The 24,032-nt window shown below is 43.8% G+C and overlaps 2 protein-coding genes across 3 annotated transcripts; one reads left to right on the top strand and one right to left on the bottom strand.

Moving 5' to 3' along the window:
* Positions 1–1,351: 1,351 nt before the first annotated feature.
* Positions 1,352–5,389, top strand: LOC311146753 (eukaryotic translation initiation factor 3 subunit G; the record flags this gene model as incomplete). 2 transcript variants are annotated; one of them, XM_084183317.1, is made up of 10 exons in its annotated part: positions 1,352–1,412; positions 1,499–1,545; positions 1,929–2,017; positions 2,161–2,220; positions 3,598–3,702; positions 3,917–4,109; positions 4,236–4,355; positions 4,630–4,766; positions 4,976–5,082; positions 5,298–5,389. In XM_084183317.1, the coding sequence occupies exons 1-10, from the start codon at positions 1,390–1,392 to the stop codon at positions 5,311–5,313; spliced, it is 897 nt and encodes a 298-aa protein (XP_084039443.1). In that variant the 5' UTR covers positions 1,352–1,389. The 2 variants fall into 2 exon arrangements, with proteins under 2 accessions (XP_084039443.1, XP_084039444.1); XM_084183318.1 differs by lacking the exon at positions 5,298–5,389 and having other exon boundaries at positions 1,353–1,412; positions 4,976–5,086.
* Positions 5,390–6,378: 989 nt separating this feature from the next.
* LOC311146433 (DNA (cytosine-5)-methyltransferase 1-like) lies at positions 6,379–20,049 on the bottom strand. Its single transcript, XM_084182938.1, has 34 exons — positions 19,856–20,049; positions 19,027–19,069; positions 18,069–18,176; positions 17,659–17,908; positions 17,330–17,405; positions 17,136–17,217; positions 16,997–17,037; positions 16,847–16,901; positions 16,675–16,758; positions 16,358–16,467; positions 16,131–16,249; positions 15,878–15,970; positions 15,600–15,751; positions 15,191–15,378; positions 14,339–14,522; positions 14,034–14,131; positions 13,501–13,657; positions 13,228–13,343; positions 12,508–12,709; positions 12,205–12,341; positions 11,547–11,726; positions 10,694–10,918; positions 10,303–10,495; positions 10,076–10,166; positions 9,834–9,965; positions 9,383–9,665; positions 9,073–9,214; positions 8,744–8,910; positions 8,479–8,656; positions 7,847–8,042; positions 7,372–7,535; positions 7,084–7,200; positions 6,870–6,981; positions 6,379–6,730 (listed from the first exon to the last, which is right to left on the bottom strand). The coding sequence occupies exons 1-34, from the start codon at positions 19,900–19,902 to the stop codon at positions 6,675–6,677; spliced, it is 4,578 nt and encodes a 1,525-aa protein (XP_084039064.1). The 5' UTR covers positions 19,903–20,049; the 3' UTR covers positions 6,379–6,674.
* Between the last annotated feature and the right edge of the window lie 3,983 nt (positions 20,050–24,032).

The raw sequence follows: 24,032 nt of genomic DNA, 5'->3' as shown, positions 1-24,032 counted from the left end.
TGTAGTACGCAGCTTGCACTGCGATGCAGTGCCTTAGACCACTGCACCACTCAGGAGGCCCTAGGATATATAAGTTATCCTGTAAGAGCTTTTGTGCCGAATACATTATGTTGTTACAGGTGTCAATATTATGGTCAGGGTTCCCCAACTGGCGGCCTGCGGGCCGAATTTGGCACGCTGGTAGTTTAATTTGACCCCCCAAGTTTTCTGGGCAAAAATGTTTAATTGTTGGACAAAAAGGACTGTAAAAACACCAGGAAATCAGCTCCACGTGATTTTAATTTAAGTAATCTGTTCCCAAATATTCCCACGTATAATAGAGAGACACATGATCGTATACAAATGTAAGCAAGGTTTGAAATGATTGTTTTAGTCAAACATATCTGTTTGGGCTTATTGCGGTCAATTTGTAATCTATAAATTATTTGTAATTATGTTCTGGCCCCCCGACCATCTGCTCAAGACAAAATTGGCTTGCGGCTGAATCTAGTTGATGATCCCTGCTTATAAGCATTCTGCCCCAGTGTGTAGGAGGGAGGTTCCTAGGTGTGAGAAGTGTGCAGAAGGGCATGAGACAAAGGAATGTGTAGCATTGGGGAAAGTAGTGGAATGTGTTAATTGTAAGGGTGCCCATGGGGCTGGGGATCAGAAATGTCCGACGCAAGAGTGGCAGGTTGAGGTTTCCAGGGTTAGAGCAGTGCAGAAGTTGTTATATGCTGAGGCAGTGAAGAAAGTAGAGGAAGATGGGTCAAGGGGCGGGATCCTGAGAGGAGTGGTGTGAGTAGTAGATCTGTACCAGTACAGACGGATAGGCCAACAAGTGATACATGTTTCAGTAAGATTGGAGTTTTAGCAATTATAGCAACGGTTATCAACTGAACTGTAGGGATGGAATGTAAATCGCAAAAAATGGAGGTTGTGGTGGCAGCTGCAGAGAGGTATTTGGGTGTGCGAGTCTTGACGTCAGAAGAGTTACAGGATGTGTTAAGTGGTTGTGTCCCATCCTTTCAGGCTGTTGACCTGAGGTAGGACTAAAGAGATTTAAATAGTGGAGTAGGGTGGTGGTTTCTTCTTCTATTTTTATTATTATATACTTTGTTTGTGAAGTGTAGGTTTAGATGGTAGGGTATTTGTTCATTTATTTATTTATTTCAAGCAAAGTATAAGGGAGTTATACTCCAGTCTAGTAGGTGGCGGTAATGCAACATTAATTGGATGCCAACCGCCGGTAAACCTAATCGAATAAGATTTTGTGCCCTATCGTTTCAGTTACATTAAGTAGCCTCCGTACCCGTTGGTGGCGCTCTAGCTTACCTATTTGGTCAGCTTTTCAGCTTGTCTCGTTCGTCAATCTTTCCTTGTTCTCTGGCTGCTGCGCACACCGACAGAATGCCGTCGATTGAATACGACGAGTGAGTTCTTCAATACAAATATGATAATTATCGTATATATCATGTGTTTGAATTCTCAAATACTGTGTGTTAATCCTTCTTTCTAGTTCCAAGCCTAGTTGGGCCGATCAGGTTGAAGAGGAGGGAGACGAAGGTAAGAAGCTGGCTAACTAGCTAACATTAGCTTGCTAGCATTGACATTAACTTGCTAGCTAAACCAGGCGATTTCCACGTGTACTCTTTCTTCATTATAGTCGTTAGTTTCTCTGTTATACCTCGTAGTCAGTAAGACAATATTTGTGATTTGACAGGGAGAAGACAACCCCCCCCATGTAACTTTAGTTGGCTTGCTAGCTACTAAGTAACCTTGGTGGTAGCTAACTAGTCTGTCAGGAAAATAATGTATACTGTTAATCGTCATGATGTAATTGGCCTGCCTTATTTGATTGCAGGCAGCTAACAATCTATTAACAGACAGTATCGATATTATTGTTAACTATCAGGACTTAATTTGTGTGTTGTCATCCCCACCACCAGGTACCCTACCCCCTCCAAAAGAAACCGTCAAAGGAAATATTAAAACCATCACGGAATACAAGATCGATGAGGATGGAAAGAAGGTCAAGGTGATTTTTCTTTTATGCTCATCCAAATAGGAGAACAGGTTTCTTGATTGCTTCCCACAAAGTCTACTGCACCTGATGTCTGTAAATCGTGAATCAGATGTAACTAACTAGGAAATTAAAAACATTTGTAATTTGTGTTGTAGATTATTCGCACCTTCAAGATTGAGACTAGGAAGGCCTCCAAAGCTGTTGCCAGGAGAAAGGTCAGTGTTTTCTTTGGGAACTTAGCACAATCTTAAACTTTGTTGCACAACACCTCAGTATTGAGTTTGACAGGATTGTACATTAACCCTTTGCACTCCTACCTGTATATGGGTGGAAAAAGGGCAGATTTGGACACTGATAAGCGCCTAAACTAGAAGGCAGTGGCTGTACAGTAACATGCTATGCACGACGTCAGAGCTCAGGGTCTCCTCTTCACAGCTTTGTATGGGGTTTTGACTGACCGCTGTTCTGAAGTTGAGCACAGCGTGTGACAAGAAGTTGCTCCCATCTGTCCTGCTAATTGGGTAACTTTAGAATTGTTTTGTCTGAGTGAGGGAAATGCTATAAATTACGAGGACTCAATGTGTTTTGAAAGATGAGACGTTAAGGATTATAGTAAATATCACTGTCATACAAGCAAGCCAAACACACCTGAGTCCAAATGGGCACTTCACATTTCCATATCCTAAGACTCATGTAATATACACTGTCAACGTTTATGATCCCTTTGTTTGATGTACAAGATGACATGGTGTTATACCCCCCCATCCTGAACAGAATGAGCCTACGGTTGTTGTATTGTGAAGAAAATCTGGCACTGAATACACATATGAATGCACTCATGACACCAAAATTACGATCTGCTTCTCTGAATTGCCTTGTGAAAGCCTAACATTAAGATCATATTTAATAATTTAGCTAGTCATGTTGGCAATAGAACAAGCTTTCAAATTATGCCCACCTGACCCAGATTTTGATTTATAATGGACTGTTTTTGTATTGCATAAACAACAGTAATTGGGTAAAGGTGGGGATGCAGGGCTGTGTTCCAAACAAAATAACTGCAAGTGTGCTTCCTCTAGTTCCTCAACAGCACAGCTAGGAGAGCTCAAAAAAGCACCATATAGTTGAATAATATTCTTTGAGTCATAAAAGTGCATTGAAATTGCTTAGGAACTGTGCACACTTTGGAGAGGTGTGTGGCCACTTGGAAACACCAGTTAGACCTCTCACTCGAACCCCAGTAATGTTTTGTTCTTTGTTGCACATACCCAAAATGTATCCATAGTATTTTCAAATTTCACTATCAACAAATGCGGCAAAAAGTACAGTACATTTTAAATGCACATAAAAACAACAGTGTAATGTTTTGATTCAGTCGTGTCAGGTGAACGGTTGGGTCCTCACCTTTAGTCTAATAATTTCCCCATAATCTCCTAACTGTTCCCTTTGAATTGCTACCATGGTTATTCATATGCTTATTCACTTTTCAATTTAGCCCTATCCATATAGGCCAATTCCCACGAGTGTAAAGGGTTAAAATGTGAAGGTATTTTGATTTGACTTATCATTGCTTTTCTATCCCCGCCAATCAGAACTGGAAGAAGTTTGGCAACTCAGAGTATGACCCACCAGGTCCCAATGTTGCTGACACCACAGTCAGTGATGATGTCTTTATGGTGTTCATCTCTAGCAAAGAGGTGAGGAGCCACTGAGATGCTGATCTAGAATTGTTCTCTTTGAGCCATCAGAGATCTTTTGGGAAGTAACTGCCTCTTCATATCTTCAGTCACAACAATCCACCAGTTAATTTGTTTTTGTATGATGTAGTTATATGATCCTAGTTCATTGTCACCTTTAGTTCTGGTAGGAATCAGTGTTGATGACATGTAATAATCTGAAACCTTCTCTCAGGACCTGAATGCCCAAGATGTGGAAGAGGACCCCATGAACAAGCTGAAGGGACAGAAGATCGTGTCCTGTCGAATCTGTAAAGGAGACCATTGGACCACCCGCTGCCCCTACAAGGACACTCTGGGCCCCATGCAGAAGGAGCTGGCCGAGCAGCTGGGCCTGTCCACTGGAGACCCGACGAAGACTGCAGGAGGTATTGTCATATTTGCCCATAGCTTAAAGTGATATTGTGCTGTACATTTACACAGTCATATTTGTGGTTCATGATTTTGTTAAATGGACATCACTGATGGATATAATTTTTTTGACTTTGTTTCAGACGAGCCTGAGCCTGCCGCACCAGCTGCAGGGAGCAAGACTGGGAAGTATGTGCCCCCCAGCCTGAGGGACGGCAGCACACGCAGAGGAGAGTCCATGCAGCCCAATCGCCGTGGTGCATGTACGTATGATTTGACTCTTCCACTCTGTTTCCTAGAATAAGGAGCATACTAGTCTAGAGTTACCAGAACTCAACACTGTAGTCTCGTTTGAGAAGTATCTTGATGTCTGGACAACACTCATGGTCCCGGTTCAGCATGGAGCAGTCCAATCTTGATTTCATTGGGAAATTCCAACAAAGCCAGGCATTTTGGTAAGATGCCTAAATGGCTGGGGGTGGGATAACACAAACCCAGACCTAAACTGTAACAAACAGTGTGTATATCCCTCCACAGCTGATGACAACGCCACCATCCGTGTGACCAACCTGTCTGAGGACACCCGCGAGACGGATCTGCAGGAGCTCTTCAGGCCGTTCGGCTCCATCTCCAGGATCTACCTGGCCAAGGACAAAAACACAGGCCAGTCCAAGGTGAGAGCAGCAGTAGTAGAAGTTCAAATGGTTACTAGTTTAGAAGTAGTGTATGCATACCCATTAACTTGCTCGTGCAGGGTTAAACTAAATAAGTGATTGAAAATTGCAGGAGCATTTACCGGTCTTCCTTTCAGAAGTTCAACTGGTTGTTGTGTGTTTGGTTTGTTCGCATTCTAACGGCCTCTTTGTTTGACTCGGTCCTTCAGGGCTTTGCCTTTATCAGTTTCCACCGCAGGGAGGACGCAGCCAGAGCCATCGCAGGAGTGTCAGGATTTGGATACGATCATCTTATCCTCAATGTGGAATGGGCCAAGTGAGTATTTTTGGGGACTTGTGATGAGTGATTCATGTTTGTAGAGTGGTGGGTGTAGTAGATGGAGCACCCATCAGGAACTATAATATATTCCATATGCATTGAAAGCCTAACCAGTGGCTACTGTTTAGAATCTAGACTAGATGCTTCACCACTAAATTGCATCAGATATTCTATTGGATCCATTTAATTCAACCATCTTTCCCCCCCCCCAGACCATCAAACAACTGAGATGAAGATATTTCAGGAGGTTATTCTTCATGTAGAATGTGGCTGTCTAAATAAAGCAGTGATGAAACACTTGTCATTCCCTGTATCAGACTGTGTCACTTGTTTGTAGGTAAATCCTGGTATGTTGTCATTCAGACGCTGTAAGCTTCTACAGAATATAAACCTTTTCATTGAATACTAACTTGGAATGACTGAATTCAATGGGGGGGGGGTGAAAGCAGAACAGATGAGCTGAGGGTTATGGCAGATCAGGCTACATAGGTAACATTGTAAATATGAGCATATGACTGGGGGGGGGGGGGATCCACTTCAACACCCCTCCCAACTACTAGTGGGAAATGAGTCTATCCTTGAGCTCAGACTTCTCCCACATGAACTTCGACATCACCTAAGGAAACTACCTCTAACATCATTTGGCAGCTAAATGCAGGACATTTAAACTGGTTTTTGAACAAGAGCTGTACTTTAAGCAGCTTGTTTGCCATTAGCGTTCTCAACGAGGTCAAAGCACATGAATGGATAAGTAGTTTCTCCCAATAGTGAGAGTTTCCACACTTGTCATGAACACCGCTTGACAGATGAGGCAGGGGATTTAGAGTAGGCAGTGAGCAACAGGAGATCCAGTAGGCACATTAAGATACTTTGGCATGGGGTACAATATAAAACATGTTTGACCCTTCTACATGGGAACCTCACTTTAGATATTTTCAACCCATTGTGAATAGAATGTTAAGCATTGATTACGAAATTAGTTCTCTTGGGCTCACATCCCTGTAGCTCAGCTGGTAGAGCATGGCGCTTGCAACGCCAGGGTTGTGGGTTAGTTTCCCACGGGGGGCAGTATGAAAATGTATGCACTCACTAAGTCGCTCTGGATAAGAGCGTCTGCTAAATGACTAAAATGTAAAATCCCATCATGCATGTACTGGTATTCACTCGGGGTAGGAATATCTATGACAAATTCAGTCAAGTGTATTATATTACATGCCACTTTGGGTATGCACTGATGTTTTTGCTACAGTTTTAAAAATCAAGACACATTGATGTAATAAACTAGGCCAAGATGATTCTGGTAAGAAAACTGCCATTTAGAGCTTTATTTGAAATATGACATAAAAACGACATAGTTTATTTCCACTTTCCAAGCGGATATTTGCAAATAGTTAAAATCACATTTAGAAATTCATAAACATGGAATGGTACTGCACAGACTGTCCAGAGAGGCCAAGTGGTCAGTGGCAAGGCTCCAAGCCAATGGCAATCTCATTTTTTTTAAAACAACTGAGGAGCTCCTGAGGCTTGGTGGGCTTCAGGAAATTTGATGATTCTCAGGGGAAAGGGGATTGGAATAGGGCAGGGCACTAGTCTGACAACTCCATCTTCTCCTGCTTGAGGTTCTCTTCCTGCTTCCCGTTCTCTGAGGGAAGAAAATTACATTCACAATATGGATACTGATGACACGCTTCCTAGCCACATTAAAGCCACAATCAGTAATTAATTGAACTGCCCAATGAGCAGCATTAAATACTGCAGAATGGCCCTTCAACAGGCCTAACCTTTCTCATTCTCTTTTGTATTGTCATTCTCCTCCTTGATCCGCTCTAGGACACACTTCCTGATCTCTAGTCCAATGGCTCTGGAGAGTGGTGGAGGAACAGCGTTGCCAACCTGAGAGGGGAATAAGAAAAATAAAATGTGTCACTCCAAGGCATTTTCTGGGAGGGGATTGAGGTTGAATTCCTGATAGAGAACAGAAACCATGTCCAGTACCTGTCTGTGTTTGTCCAAAACGTTCCCAAAGAAGCGGTAGGTATCAGGGAAGCCCTGAGAGCGCGCACACTCCCTCACACTGACCACTCGGTGCTGCTCTGGATGCAGGACACGACCCTGAACCATGACGAGGACATTTAGTATCCAAAGCATCCATCACAGGAGAGGGGCCACAATACAGCAAACTACAACCACTGTACATGATATTACATGGCTGTGTCCTGAGGTGAAATGGTCCTAGCCATTCAACAACAATTCTGATAGAGCTGGTACAGTATTAGGTCTTACCTGCTTGCCCATGGGCTCAGGGTTGGTAACTGTGGTGCTGAAGAAGCCGTCCCACTCCAGTCTGCCGTAGAGGCCGGCCCAGTGGTTGTGGCGGTTCCCCGTGTGGGGCAAACACCAGGGGATCAGAGTGTTGAACTGCCTGTCGGCAGGGTCACAGGGCACCCCTAGAGGACAGGATGTTAAAATCAGAACAGGTCTACAGACCAGCATTACAACTACACCTTGGATTTGCCATCCAAATTACATTGGCCATCTGACCTGGAAAAATCTGTTCATTTTTATAGTACTTTAAGACTATTTATTTTGCCATCTGTCAGAGTTATGAACACTCCAAGCACCCACTGTTTAAGCCAAGAGGCTAAACTAATTAGGTTGCTAGGTGTTGAAGGTTGCTACAAAAATAAAGGATTAGCTCACTTAAAAAAATGAAAACAATTAACATTTGTATGGCCTAAATATCCATAAAGGTGAGTACCTCCTGAACAAGTACAAACGCCTCTCAGCGCTCCAGAGCTGCTGCGGCCATTCTTCTTGTCTGGGTGGGTGTAGCGGAGCTTCTTGGATGTGGTCCCGTCTCTCAGCCGGACCTCAATGTTGGGCAGGTCCCTCCAGTCAGAGCCAGGCGCCAGGGGGATGTGCCTCATACGGGCCGCTACAAGGGCACTCAAGTCCTGGGAACCAAAGAGGGACTTAGCTTTCCCTGAAACAAACTATTGTCCACACCACCTAATGGTGCACCCACCCTCATGACAGTTCTCATTGCATATATGGGGCATTGCATAATTCCATTGAGAAGCAACAATTTTTACTCCTAGTTTTAATTCAGAGATATTCCTGTTTTGATATGCCCATGTAGACAGTCACGATGCGCCATTAATTTAACCAATGTCACAAGCATTAGAGGCAAAACAAATCTGTTCCCCAAGTGTGGTGCGCTCTGCTTCTGTAAAAACCAACCAGCACTTCACTAAGCTGCGATGCTGAGCACAGAGGTCTAATAGCTGAATAAAATATCCAAGAGACTCCAAAGACAGAGCCACACCTATGGATGTTCTAACAAGTTACTGCTAAGCCACCAGATGACTAACTAAGAGGCAGCAGCTGTACCTTGCAGATGTGGTCTTTGAGGATGGGCTGGTACTGTGTGCCTCTAATCTGCCTCTGGAACCAGGACTGGGGCTCTCCATTGTAGGAGATCTCCAGAGCAGACGCTCCGTTGCGGATCTCTGGCAGGTCAGACATGGTGTCCCTGACTGTGATGGTCCTGTACACACCGCCATTACCTCTGAAACGGGAAGGAACAGTCAGAACCTCGACAAACCACATAACCCTTACCTATACAACCACACATGCTTTTACATAGACTGGTTACCGTGTGACGTTGCTGAAATACTTCTTGTCGTCCACCACCACGTTGAGAGAGCATGCCCGGGGAGCGAACACATGCAGGGGCTCTGGGTAGCGAGGCAGCTTCTCCCCAGGGGCGGCCGCCAGGATGATGGCCCTGCGCCGCGTTTGAGCCACGCCGTACTGCCCAGCCTGGGAGGAGAGGGGACTCAGAGGTCAGGCATATCCCATGAATGACTTACACAATAACATACAGCCTATAGTACCATATCTAAAAACATTGCGTAATTCTGCAGACTATTGGATTCGTCAATCTGAAAGAAACATGCCAGCTTAAGTTCACTAATAACTCACCTGAAGGACTCCAAAGGTGCACTGATAGCCCATGCGGACAAGACAGCGAAGAGTCAGTTTCAGGACCATGGAGCTTTTGAAGGAGACAAAGTTCCTCACGTTCTCAAGTAGGAAGAACTTGGGTCTGTAGTAGTCACAGTAACTATAAGAGGGAGGACAATACACGTTAGTAGGGGCAAAGTAAATCATTACACACCAATCATTTAGACTGGAGCTTCTGTACTTGGACACATCAATAAATACATACAGAAGAATGCCAGTCATTGCATACATATGTTTGTATGGAAATGTGCAAATCTGTTTTACTGACCTGAGATAAGAGACCACCAGAGAGTTTTTGAATTTGGAGTAGGTTCTGGAGTTGAAGCGGTTCATGCCGCTGAAGCCTTGACAAGGAGGGCCTCCACACAGCATCTCCACGTCTCCTTTCTGGGGCAGCCGCTGGCCCAGGGAGTTGGTCTTCTCTCCAGACATCACCAGCTTGAGCAGCACATTGCAGTCCTCTGTAAACACTGTGGTGCCTGGGTTGTTCAGCCTGAAGGCCTGGGCTGCTGGGTCCCACATCTCGATGGCCCACAGAGTCTCAGCGATACCTGACAGGTAGGAGTATCAACACAAATTGCAATCACTATGTTGCCTGACGAACTCTTAACTTTATTCTTGTAAGAAAATCTACCTGTATATTAGAAACGTTCCCTTGTGGTCACCCACAACTAACTAGATATTTCCTGAGCTGTTGAAGTGAAGAAAGAACTACTAACCAGCTTGGTGGAAGCCTTCAGAGAGCCCACCGCAGCCAGAGAACACGTCCAGGGTACGCAGCTTGGGCACCTTGGGGTCCTGAGGCTCCTGGTCTGGAGTCTGAGCAGCAGAGGACTTCCCTTTGCCTTTACCTGGAGGGCAGGGAGTTTGGATCCAGTTACAACAGTAGTTGGAGAAGCCTCATTTAAAATGAGAGAACTATGTGACTGGCAATAAGGACCACAGAGGAGAGAGTAGTTACCTTTGCCCTTTCCTTTCCCCTTGCCCTTGTTCACAGCAGAGCGTGCGTGGTTGGGTGGGTCCTCAAAGCTCTTGGACTTGGCATTATAAGCCTTTGGGTGAGAAAGAAACCGATATTACCATCTTGAGCAAACTTCCTCGAACGAGCATCATCTCAGATACTTAGCGTGCAAGATTTATATGGGAAGTTAAAGTTGCTAAATTGCTTCTCATCTAGTCCAGCCTCACCTCGAGGAAGTAGAATCGGTCAGGTCCGCCTGAGGAGAAGTCCTGAACGGTCTCATTCAGGTCTTCTCCGTACTCCACACGACAGCGGCCCAACACCTCCGACATGTTGACCGTCACTTCCTCGTCACTCCAGTACAGCTGGTTAATGTCTGTGTGGTAACCGGCCTTCGCCCCCTTGTGAGTGTTCTCAGGCCTGACAGAGGGTGAACATTAAGCGTACAGTAAAACTACAGAAGACAAAAGTACAGACATGCACATATTGGCACCAGATCACTTCCCCTACAGTGAAGATGCATTGTCGGCTGAAATTCTCATTGTAGAAAGTTACTAAAATTGCCATGGATCCAAGGGGTCCTTCTTTGCAGTTATGACATTTGACTTGGGTGCTCACCTGTAGAACTTGTACAAGCGCAGTTTGACTTCAGACAAGTCAGCTTTCCCGTTGCTGCGTCTGTGGCAGAAGATCTCCTTGATGCGTCCCACTCTGAAGGGCTCAGGGGCGTCCAGGTTGGAGCCCTTGATGTAGTCTGAATGCTTCCTGTAGTACTCTGGGTACAACTCCTCATCCACGTCCTCCTTCCTGTGCGAACGCTTCACTGGACTGGCTGCCTTCACACTGAGCACACAAGAAAATAAATGTTATGGTAGTGGGAGATATTTAAAAAAATTGTTCAAAGCGGATGTCGAATTTGCCAACACTACGATTTGCCTAGTTGTCCCCAATGGAGACCCTGCCTATGTAATGCAGTGGTATTGAAACTTTCAGCGGGAACCCCTCCAAATTACCTTAAAAATCGATACATTTACATAAACAAATGACCTTCAATTCATTAGATTATCATCCCTTATCAGATCATCTTTCCCAATTGTCCCATACAATAACCTGTACTCTTAATTTGTTCCAATTATATTTTATTTTTATGCGGCAACCCCACTGCAATTCACCCACGACCCACGACTTTGAATACCACTGATATAAGAGAATCAACGAGGGGCTTTGCATTCTATGGAAAATAATGAACGTGGAAGGTGTTCCACAATGTGTTAGCATAGCCGAGCTAAGCTTCCACGGAGTTGCATTATTTTCCAGAGAATGCAGAGTCCTGAGTTGATTATCCCTTTTATACCAAGGCTATCATTGAACACATTTGCCACTAGAAATGTGTTCAACATCCACTGAAGTAGATAGCTAGTAAACTTGCTAACTAACTACAGTAGTTGCCTTGGTGACCAAACAGATTCACCTGAAGTTGAACGCATCAGGGGGCAGGTAGCAGCTTTCTCCCACCCTGAACTGCTCTCCCTTCAGGCAGGCCAGAGCATAGAAGGCCTTGGAGTCGTGGTCCTCGTCCTTTATGGGTTCAAACACTCGAGGAGTCTCCTGCTCTTCCTTCTCCTCAGCCCTACTACAGCTGGCACAGAAGCTGAAATACAGGGAACACATTTGTATTTAATTGTTGTGGTATTTGGGGGGGGGGGGGCTGCATTACCACTTTACAAGCCTTTCCAATGGCACTATGCATTGGAATTCAAATAATTTGCAATTTGAGATTAAGGGTATTGTATCATGTTTTTCAAATGAGAAAATCCCCAAAATGTCCCTTTGTAATGGAATGCTTTATATGGCAAGCCAAATTCAAGACAACATTTGATGTCCTCATAATATCCGTACATGGTTTTACCGCAACACCAGTCAATTTAAACTGTAGAAAATAAACTAAAGTCTACATCTCACAAACTGATCACAAATTAAATCATTGGAGCAGGAGAGCTTATATTGTTTTTTCCTACAACAATTTCAAAAGGACTTTAAGAACCAAACTGAGAAAATGTTAGCTTTAAGGCATTCCAGTACTTGATTTTAAGTACTGATAGGGCTGTCAAATGTCAATTATGACTCACTTGTACTTGCAGTCCTCTTGGGGTGTGAAGGTAGGCGGGGTCTCAAAGCGGGCACAGTCTCCTTCATACCACAGCTGATAGAAGAAATTCTTCCCATTGTCATCATCAATCACCTTGATGTCCTCTACCATACCACCCTGAAAACACAGTGGTACGAAATATATCAGTGACGAGGTGCACTGAGTAGTAGCTGTATAGACATTTGCAGGACAATCACTGTAGGAGTTGGAAAGACAGCACAAACAGATCTGGGACCAGGCTAGAGACTCAGCTTAAAGAGTGATAAAGCCAATTCATTCTTACCTCCAAGAACCAGTTGTCTGAGGGGGCCTTGTACATGACGTTGACCTTGCCCTCCACGTAGCTCAGCTGCATGTCTTCACAGTCATCGACAAGGAACAGCTCCAGAGGATCAGAGGACTCCCCCAGCACAGTGTCTGTACCACGGCAGAACCAGTGGGCGTGGAACCACTTCCCCTGGTTATCCTCCCACAGGGATGTGATCCTGGAGACCCAAGACAAGACTGTCAACACCTGACCCATACAGAAACCAATAGAAAAGGCTAAGTCGGGCCTCCCGAGTGGCGCAGTGGTCTAAGGCACTGCATTGCTAGCTGTGCCACTAGAGATCCTGGTTCGAGTCCAGGCTCTGTCGCAGCCGGCCGCGACCGGGAGACCCATGGGGCGGCGCACAATTGGCCCAGCGTCGTCCAGGTTAGGGGAGGGTTTGGCCGGCAGGGGTATTCTTGTCCCATCGCGCACTAGCGACTCCTGTGGCGGGCAGTGCACGCTGACACGGTCGCCAGGTGTACGGTGTTAAGTGGGCATTGCGTCAAGAAGCAGTGCGGCTCGGCTGGGTTGTGTTTCGGAGGACGCACGGCTCTCGACCGTCGCCTCTCCCAAGTCCGTACGGGAGTTGCAGCGATGGGACAATTGGATACCACAAAATTGGGGAGAAAAGGGGTAAAATAATAATACAAATAAAAGGCTAAATCAAGATTCTTAAACTGTTATAGAACCTACCTGGCCAGGTAGAGTGGGATTGATGGGTCATCAGAGCTGACAGAAACACAGTCTCCCACCTCCAGCACCTCATTGTCCACACACACCTTCATGTAGTACTGCTTCTTCCCCTCAGTCTGAACACAGGAGGGAGAGGTGAGAACCTTTATCCCAAGAGCTGTTTGCTTTGCAGCAAGTCAGTCAAATTACATACATATTAACAGTCTGGTATACTAAGGGATATTTTGATCAGTTTGAGGTTAATAACTTCCTACAATACTAAGGAGTACATACTTTGATAGAGTCTCCAACCCAGGTCAGCTTGCCATTGCTCTGCTTCTTAGTCTTGGCCTTGGACACCTTCTTTGCAGGGGCCTTTTGTACAGGCAACAACTCTTCCTCCTCTATGTTCTCATCATCCTCAGCCTCCTTTACTGCCAGGTTGGGGCATCTGGGGGGGGAATTGTCATTGATAAGGGAGCAGACCGCATTAACCAACGGCTTCCCAAGTCACCACACCTACAACATAAGAGCCCAATTTAAAATAAAGCGCTCTGAAGATGTTCATTAGCTGGCTTGCTTAGCCCCCTATCCCCAGTTCCACCCCATGGCCAAGTTGACACTGTGTCAGTTGTTTTTTTAAGAGAGTCTGGAGTTAGTTAAGAGTTTCAGAACTGTTTAGTGTTAGGTGTTTTTCAGAACGAGATCATCGGAAGGAACAGTGTTCTGGAACAAATGTAATGAGTTTGTTCAGAAACAGCCATGGCAGGAACCATTTATCTAGGTGGCTAAGGGGGAAGAGAGGCACTAAAGATCAGCCAACTTACCTCCTCTTCTGGCAAGCCTGCTTGCTGCGACCGCTACCCCCGAACTTGATCATGTCCTTGCAGGCTGAACACTTGCCACAGTCTGGAACAAGGCAAACCTGGAGACAGAAGAATTAGTGTTTTAGACTAGGGCATTTCTAGAGCACTACATGCGTCAATTATGAACAGAAGACTTTTCCAATTAGTTGCATAAAGGTTTAGCTAGTTTGCTTGGCAGAATGTTTGCACTTACTCAAAGGGCAATTAAATAAGGCTCCCTCCAAGCCTTGGCTCAACTGTATTCAGATTGGCACTTAGTAACGCACCTCACACACACCACAGCGCTGGCGTTTGATTCCTCCATCCTTCTCATTCTGATCAATCTGGTCAGAGAAGAAAGTGTCAAAGATCTTGTACACCAGCTTGGTGGTAGTCGCTCTAGTGGGCCCTCCTTTGCTGTCCTTCTCAATCTTGGTGGGATGGCGGATGGCCTGTCTTCTAGCAGCTCTCCTATTAAGGGAAAGAAGCAGGTGGTTGGGTGTTTAGTGCTAATGCATTTGATTATTATAATAAATACTGTTAGTAATGCTGTGTTCAAGCTCTTGACAACCAAAGCAGCAGTGCTTTTAGAAGCCATGCAGTAGATGTATTTTTTATGACAAACAAACACCAGACATCAAATTGGGATGAGCTTTAAGGTTCACCAAATTGATCCATGACAAAATGTTGCAATGCACACCAAACAAGCCAAGGATATAGTCAGACCGAAGGGCTGTAGAATACCTACCAGTACAACAGCATGCTGCATTAGGGAATGTCAAGAGGAGTGTTAAACACCGGGGATCAGAGGAAACGAGCAGCAGTGAGACAAACATTGCCCCTTACTGTCCCACAACACAAATCAGCATGGGAACATACACAGCTCTGGTGGCTGGACCTTTAGCTTTATGGTTTGAACATCAAATAACCACAGCCAATTAAGACTGAATTGCACCTTCAATCCAGCTATTGACTGACACTGCAATTTTAACTTCATGCTGAGAGAGTTGACTCTCTTCCAGCCACACTTACTAGTGACAAGCAGACAGCACTACAGGGGAAGGACAGGGGGGGGGGGTTGCGCTCATAACGGCCAGTCTAGTGTTGCAACATCAGACAGTACCAGGTCCTATCACTACCTCTTTCCCAGGGTGACCCCAGCCAGCTTAATCAGGTCCCTCATGCAGGGGGTGACGATGATGGGCTGCTCGTCAGAGTCCCCGGCCTCGTCGTAGCTCTCCACCTGCTCCACCACAAACTGGGCGTGGCGCAGCAGTGTATCCTCTGTGAAGCGGTTGAAGTTCAGCCCAGCAGGAGGCACTGTGGTCTGAGGGGCAAAAAGGAGAGGTGGTCAGTCAAGTCAGCTGATGTTGCCATGTGGTGCATGAAGATTTGGGCCATGTTCATTAGGCACCAAACAGAAAAAGAACTACCTGCACTTACCCAATAAGAAACTTTAATTGTTGCATAACTTTGAAACATTTTGCACTAATGAACACGACCCTGGTCAAGAGTCTACACCAAATGTTCTTGTTGTTAGTGTTTCACCTCGATCTTGTTGAGGAGGTCCTCATAGCTGACGTCAGGGTTCTTCTGCAAGAACTCCACCACCATCTTGCTCATGTAGATCTTCTCCTGCATCACAGCAAAGATGGGGGCATACTCCTCCCTGGGATCCATCAGGATGTAGTCAGCAAAGGCTGGAGATGGGGAAGAGGTCATGGGTTAGAGGTCAGAGTCATTATATACACCATGAGTATAGGCATTAGGCTAATGTTTTAAAGTTCAATCCACTTAAACCTAAAGGAAGATCTTGATGAGATTACCTGTAGTGAATCCAATTAAGGCCTTCTCCCCTCCATCAAAACCAGTGATCCACCAGGCGTTGATGGGACCAAGCTTTTTGGCAGGAACCCCACCTAGAAGAATAGCAGTACAGTAGTTCGGCATAGGTACACCACTCAAGTATATCTCACAAAATTGTTTAGTAAAGACAGTTGCTTTACAATGGTTGGATGAATACATGTGAAGTATATAAACAGTGTTCCTGTGAAAAAGGTCAGGGCCTCAGGGCCATACCATCCATGCAGGGGTTGTCATCATAGATGGGCTTGACTGCACAGCTGAAGTACAGCTCAACGTTCTTCTCAATGAGACCAGAGTCAAATGGACACAGGTGGCCACGCTTGTCATAAACACTGCAACAAAAAAACACTTCACTTTCACCAAGATGACAGCAAAGAACATGCACTAAAAGGCTGATGCTATATACAATTTTGAAGGGACAGCAGGAAGGGACCACTCACCAGAAATTGGTAATCTTGTGCTGGGGTAGTTCTTCGTAGTTCTCAAAGCCGTCTTCATTTGAGTCAAACAGAGAGAGGCGCTCGTCTGTTAACATTTCTGGCTCATCCAGCTGTAAGTATACAACATAAGTAAGAAGACTCACATTGACTGGTAGAACAATCAATGAAACAATAACCAAACTAGAATAGATCCATATTGTTTTACTCTATAAAATCCTATTTTGTGCAAATCATTCAGCAAATATCCAGTTGGCCCTAATGACGCGTTAAAAATGTCACCTTACACACTTTTAGTATTACACCCTCGAGTTTCTCACCGCATTATCAGGATCTCCCTGAAATAACTTGAGGTCCGAGTCATCTAGATACTGCCTGCAGTCTGGACATTTAGGGGGTGGAGTCTGAAACAGGAGACGAGCATCAGTGATACTGACATGGCAACTCGGCACCGAAATGATATAACAGCTTGAGTGCAGGAATGGGCCTCACCTTAGCTGCAGCCACTGGTTTCATATTCTCACTAGTGGCGTCCTCTGCAACTGACCTGAGAGGAGAATAGAGGATGGAGACAGTCAATGCAAATTGGAGGAAGGGTGTGGCCAATTGACGGGAGGGGGTTAAAAAGGTGAAAGGTCTTACTTATTGTCTGGCTCCACTTTAAAACGCTTCTCTTCCCGTGTCTACAACAGAAAGGACTGATTAGGAGGTGCATTGATTAATAAAGAGTAAAATCACATGACGTCTGAGTGACAGGTGCCACACAATAAGATCACCTCACCTCCTCTTCCTCTGTGTCCCGCTCCACTTTCTCTTCTCCATTTGTAGCCTCTCCATTCACCTCATCAGACTTGCGCTTCTGACTGCAAAGGAGCAAGGGGAAAGTTTACTTATGAGCAGAATGCTTAAGAACTTGAAAGGTTAAGGGAAGCAACATAGATTAATCTAGTGCATGGGAGTAGAGTTCCTACTCACATTTTGGAGAACATTGATAAGATGGTGGGTTGTTTCCCGGAGGCAGAGTTTCTTGTGACCCTGGAACCAGGAGATTCTGGACAAACGTAAAGAAACAATGTTGCATTATTTAAGGATTAGGAATCGATTTCACATGCATCCAAGTGCCTCAACATTTCCCAAAATGTACAGTCTTCTCTAAAATGTGTGTGGTGTTTCACAAGTTGCTTGGTCAAACAATTAGGAGATGGACATCTGAACAAATCTTTGAGCATGAGACATCACAGAAAAGGGATACTGTATAGATTAATCCAGGGAGACATTTGATGTTCCCAGCCACTCCTACTCACTCTTAGGCTCAGAGTCTGACTTGCTCTTCCGCCCTCCCTTGCCTTTGGGGGCAGAAGGAGACTTCATGGCATCAGCCTCTTGGGTGTCTGTGGTTTCCTCATCATCCTCTTCCTTGTGAGAGTCGCCATTTGCTGCAGAGCCATTTGTTTTGCCATTCTTGCAGTTTTGCTCCACAACATCACCATGTGAGCCATTCTCCACACACAGCTCACGTCCCAATAGGGCCTTCACCTTAGAGAGGTAGCCATCCTGAGGGGAACATGCAGACCCTGGTCAAAAGGACTGCACTATATAGGAAATAAGGTGCCATTTAGGACAAACCCAAAGATTATATTTCTATGGAGTGAGTGATGAGCCAGAGTGAGGAGGCAGTGGATTAGTTAGATTGCAGGATGCATCCACAACTCACCATTGAGATCTCTGAACTTTTCATCTTGGCTTTCAGGCTGCTGAGCTGGTCCTGGGCATCCGCATGCAGGAAGTCCTGCACCAACTTCAACTTTTCGTTGACACGGTCCTATGAGGAAAATAAACTGGTTTAAGACATGCTTTGGAAGGTTCTACCCCATCTAAGTTATTGAAAGTGCTTAGCCACAAGCTGTTCACTCGCTTACCGTCAGGAAGACTATCGGAGCATGAGGTCTGATACCAATAGGCTGAGACAGTTTCTAGCTACAAGCCATCAGACTGCTGAACATTAACCGGCTCGCTGCGCACATATGCACTCACACACAGATATACACTCATCCACAGATGCTACACTTCTGCTAAATAATGCACAATTTAAACACTTGCCCCCCCCCCCCCCCCCTTCCCCAAAACATGTGTAAATATTGGACTATAAATAGTGCATTCTTGTATTATCCTTATGCTCAAATGTTTATTCTAGTCTGAGCCATTTACCCTGCAAGTAAGCATTTCGTTGGACGATGTATACCATGTGTATTACATTTACATTTTAGTCATTTAGCAGACGCTCTTATCCAGAGCGAATTACAGTTAGTGAGTGCATACGTTTTCATACTGGTCCCCCGTGGGGTATTCTTGTACATAAGACTAATAAAACTTGACAAAAGGATATTCATGATCGGCTTTCTGGGCATCAGTCAACTATGAAATAACATTGTAGAAAACGTAAATAAGTATATGTGGTCCTCTGTAGCTCAACTGGTAGAGCACGGCGCTTGTAACGCCAAGGTAGTGGGTTCGATCACCGGGACCACCCATACACAAAAATGTATGCACGCATGACTGTAAGTCGCTTTGGATAAAAGCGTCTGCTAAATGGCATATTATTATTATATTATTATTCAGCAACCGTAACAAAAGGAAACCAAATGTCCAACTTAGTAGTTCAGGTTACTCACCTCATCTGAGATCCCATCTTCATCTTTTTCCAACACCTGCAGCCTGTAGACAAAAACAAAGTGTTACCCACTTGCTACAATGACCTAAACAGGTACATAGTCAAATCCAACATGTCAGCATGGCACAACTGGTTGGCAGGTGGCTAATGTTAAAGCTATCTAGCTAATTAACGAAGCTGGACAGTTGATTGTGAACCTGACTTGACTGTGAATTCCTAACCTAGCTAACGTTAATGTACCAAGCATTAACTAAGAAAAGCCAGTTAGCAAGCATAGCTAGTGTAACGTTATCATGCTGTAAACAGACGATGTAGATAGCAACTCAAAACGGCTAGCTAACATTTCATAAGTAGTCGATGATAGCTAGCTAACAATTACTGAGCGATAACGCGAATGTTATCATTAGTTAGCTAACTATGAAATAAAAACATGCATGCATCCAATATTGAAGTGAGAGGCAACAGTTGACATGAGCCATAATGTATTATTTGGCGCCAAATCTATTCCCAGCACAACGCACAGCGCAATGTTGGTACAGCTAACTAGACATGGCATTGGCAAACGGTGTGGAAGATGCTAGCTAGTTATCCAGTTAGCTGAGCAGTTTCAGCGTGGCAAAATGTATTTGCAGTATTGTGCACGAGCCACATATCACCACGCATGTAATGATGGATCGTGTGATGTAGTGAGAATAATAATTGCCCAATGCCATGCATGTGTTCTTATGACAGGACAATGGGTAAACTGAATTCAGTGTGCTGCTAGTTAGCCGAACATGACAGCACTGCAACATTACATTTGCGCTAGCTAGCTTGTACCGTAACGTTACCTTTTCCTGACATCCACCGGCAGAGACAAGGAGGTATTGGCTGGCATTTCAAGTGTGAGCGTGATAGACTAAAATATAAAATTCGTTTAGCTAAAACCAAGAAAAGAAAACCAAGAATCGTTAAAACAATGTGCTAAAATCAGAGCTCTCTGAACAACAATGCGTGTGTGGCATCTGTTGTGGGCTGGCTATATGCAGTTCAGGCGCGCGGGCCGTCTTTTCGCGCGGAAACCCGGGTATTTTGGCCTTTACCATTACGTTGATGTATAGGTGAAACGCATGGAGAATATGGGATCAAATTTCATTAATAAATGTATCGAATATGGTTTTAAACAACTTTTACATTAATGGTTAAATTAAATGATACATCCATAGCATTGCCTGTTTGTTTCATACTCTTTTTTCATCTCTCTATGGAATTTTGTGAATTGTTGACACCCCCATGTTAATTGTTGACACCCCCTACTACGAAACTTCGTTCACAACAATGGAAATGATTTTTCGAGGGAAATCGAGGAACAATACAAATGCAATCGGATTGCTAGTGATAATGTTGATCTTTTTTGACTTGTCAGAGATGGACATAGCTGTCTTTTTGAAGTTATTTGTTATGGTGACCTACTGAACAACTAACGCTTCATGTCCACGAGATGCCTCAAACTCTTTGTGTTTCCGCGGAAGTAATTCACTGTCAATGGAGCAGTACCAACGCTACGTTGGGGATACCGCACTAGGTGGCGGGTGCGTTCTGTGTACCATGCGTTCAATATTTTCAAAACGCATATACATCTGGTGGACATGGGGCATAACTTGGCAAATGCACACGTGGTGGCGGCGGGGGGTTGGTTAGTTTATTATGGATAATTTCAGTGCCAACAGAAATTGTATTTGAATTCCATACTTTTTTATTTGTGTTAAGACATTGAAATTGAATTTTAAAAATGAATTTGTAATGCACAAATTGAATTCATAAATTGAACTTGTATTTCATGATTTAAAACTGAATTGAATGAATATTGCATTCAGTTTTTAAATTCAATTTAATTGAATATTCAAATTCAATATTTATATATTCAGTTTCAATGTGGTAGATATTGCATCCACTGTCTGTGTACCAAGTTTACAAACTATAATTTCAAGTTGATCAAAGTTTCATATATTCAACTTCTCAGATGCATTCAGATTTCAAATTCAGTTCTATAAATTCAGATTGAAAACCAGAGACAACATCCTGCTCCAGAGCGCTCAGGACTTCAGACTGGGGTGAAGGTTCACCTTTCAACAGAACAACGACCCTAAGCACACAGCCAAGACAACGCAGGAGTGGCTTCGGGACAAGTCTCTGAATGTCCTTGAGTGGCCCAGCCAGAGCCTGGACTTGAACCCGATCGAGCATCTCTGGAGAGACCTGAAAATACCTGTGCAGCGACGCTCCCAATCCAACCTGACAGAGCTTGAGGGAATCTGCAGAGAAGAATGGGAGAAACTCCTCAAATACAGGTGTGCCAAGCTTGAAGCGTCATACCCAAGAAGACTCAAGACTGTAATCGCTGCTAAAGGTGCTTCAACAAAGTACTGAGTAAAGGGTCTGAATACGTATGTACAGTGAGGGAAAAAAGTATTTGATCCCCTGCTGATTTTGTAAGTTTGCCCACTGACAAAGACATGATCAGTCTATAATTTTAATGGTAGGTTTATTTGAACAGTGAGAGACAGAATAACAACAAAAACATCCAGAAAAACGCAAAAATGTTATAAATTGATTTGCATTTTAATGAGGGAAATAAGTATTTGACCCCTCTGCAAAACATTACTTAGTACTTGGTGGCAAAACCTTTGTTGGCAATCACAGAGGTCAGACGTTTCTTGTAGTTGGTCACCAGGTTTGCACACATCAAAGGAGGGATTTTGTCCCACTCCTCTTTGCAGAACTTCTCCAAGTCATTAAGGTTTCGAGGCTGACGTTTGGCAATTCGAACCTTCAGCTCCCTCCACAGATTTTCTATGGGATTAAGGTCTGGAGACTGGCTAGGCCACTCCAGGACCTTAATGTGCTTCTTCTTGAGCCACTCCTTTGTTGCCTTGGCCGTGTGTTTTGGGTCATTGTCATGTTGGAATACCCATCCACGACCCATTTTCAATGCCCTGGCTGAGGGAAGGAGGTTCTCACCCAAGATTTGACGGTACGTGGCCCTGTCCATTGTCCCTTTGATGCGGTGAAGTTGTCCTGTCCCCTTAGCAGAAAAACACCCCCAAAGCATAATGTTTCCACCTCCATGTTTGACGGTGGGGATGGTGTTCTTGTAGTTATAGGCAGCATTCCTCCTCCTCCAAACACGGCGAGTTGATGCCAAAGAGCTCAATTTTGGTCTCATCTGACCACAACACTTTCACCCAGTTCTCCTCTGAATCATACAGATGTTCATTGGCAAACTTCAGACGGCCCTGTATATGTGCTTTCTTGAGCAGGGGGACCTTGTGGGCGCTGCAGGATTTCAGTCCTTCACGGCGTAGTGTGTTACTAATTGTTTTCTTGGTGACTATGGTCCCAGCTGTCTTGAGATCATTGACAATATCCTCCCGTGTAGTTCTGGGCTGATTCCTCACTGTTCTCATGATCATTGCAACTCCACGAGGTGAGATCTTGCATGGAGCCCCAGGCAGAGGGAGATTGACAGTTCTTTTGTGTTTCTTCCATTTGCGAATAATCGCACCAACTGTTGTCACCTTCTCACCAAGCTGCTTGGCGATGGTCTTGTAGTCCATTCCAGCCTTGTGTAGGTCTACAGTCTTTTCCCTGACATCATTGGAGAGCTCTTTGGTCTTGGCCATGGTGGAGAGTTTGGAATCTGATTGATTGATTGCTTCTGTGGACAGGTGTTTTTTATACAGGTAACAAACTGAGATTAGGAGCACTCCCTTTAAGAGTGTACCTATATAAAAGACACCTGGGAGCCAGAAATCTTTCTGATTGAGAAGGGGTCAAATACTTTCCCTCATTATAATGCAAATCAATTTATAACATTTTTGACATGCGTTTTTCTGGATTTTTTTGTTGTTATTCTGTCTCTCACTGTTCAAATAAACCTACCATTAAAATTATAGACTGATCATTTCTTTGTCAGTGGGCAAACGTACAAAATCAGCAGGGGATCAAATACTTTTTTCCCTCACTGTAAATGTGATATATTAGTTTAGTATTTTTTTTTTATAAATGTGCAAACATTTCTAAAAAACAGTTTTTGCTTTGTCATTATGGGCTATTGTGTGTAGATTGATGAGTGGGGGAAAAGCTATTTAATCTATTTTAGAATACAGCTGTAAAATAACAAAATGTGGAAAAAGTCAAGGGGTCTGAATACTTTCCGAATGCACTGTATATGAAAATTTGATCAACTTGAAATTATAGTTTGTAAACTTGATCCACAAACAATGAATGCAATATCTACCATATAGAAACGGAATATATAAATATTGAATTTGAATATTCTTTAAAAATTGAATGCAAATCATGAAAAACTAGTTCAATTTATGACTTAAATGATTCCTTAGAATGAGGGACAGGTTGATTTATTAATATTTTACCTAAATAACTAATCACATGAAATAAATAATAATCTCCAGAAATTACTTAGTCAAAGCATCAAAATAACGAGGGCTTTACAACAATGGTGAAAACTTTTGGGTTTAAGTGGGTTAAAATATTCCTAGAAGTCACAGAGGGTGCACAGAGTGACATGCCAAAATGCTCAATTTTAGCACTTTAGCAAGTCTTTATTGATATAAAACAACATGTGTTCTATATTAAAGGACACTAAATTTAATATAAGAGGCTTTTAAAATGTAATATTGGTGCACAATTTCTACTTAAAATATCAAAGGGACGCAAAAGGGACTCATTTCTTGGAACCCAGTACACAATAGCAACATTGGGTCTATGGTCTAAAAACAAACCTACATTATTGCAAGTATGTGCAGTAAAATGTAATTAAATTAATCACAGAACCATTGAGCACATAACATAAGCCAGCATCTCTTCATACTTATTTTGGGTTGGACAAATGGAACGAATAGATAGATATCTATATTGTTATTTGCATTATACAACCGAAAACAAAAGTTAATAATGAATGTGCAGAAATACAAAGTAGCATGAATAGAATAAAAATAAATCATT

This window comes from Coregonus lavaretus, assembly GCF_964263955.1.
Source record: "Coregonus lavaretus genome assembly, chromosome: 2".
In the NCBI taxonomy this organism is placed as follows: domain Eukaryota; kingdom Metazoa; phylum Chordata; class Actinopteri; order Salmoniformes; family Salmonidae; genus Coregonus; species Coregonus lavaretus.
The sequence above is the reverse complement of the archived record's forward strand: the minus strand, read 5'-3'. Positions and strand labels throughout refer to the sequence as shown.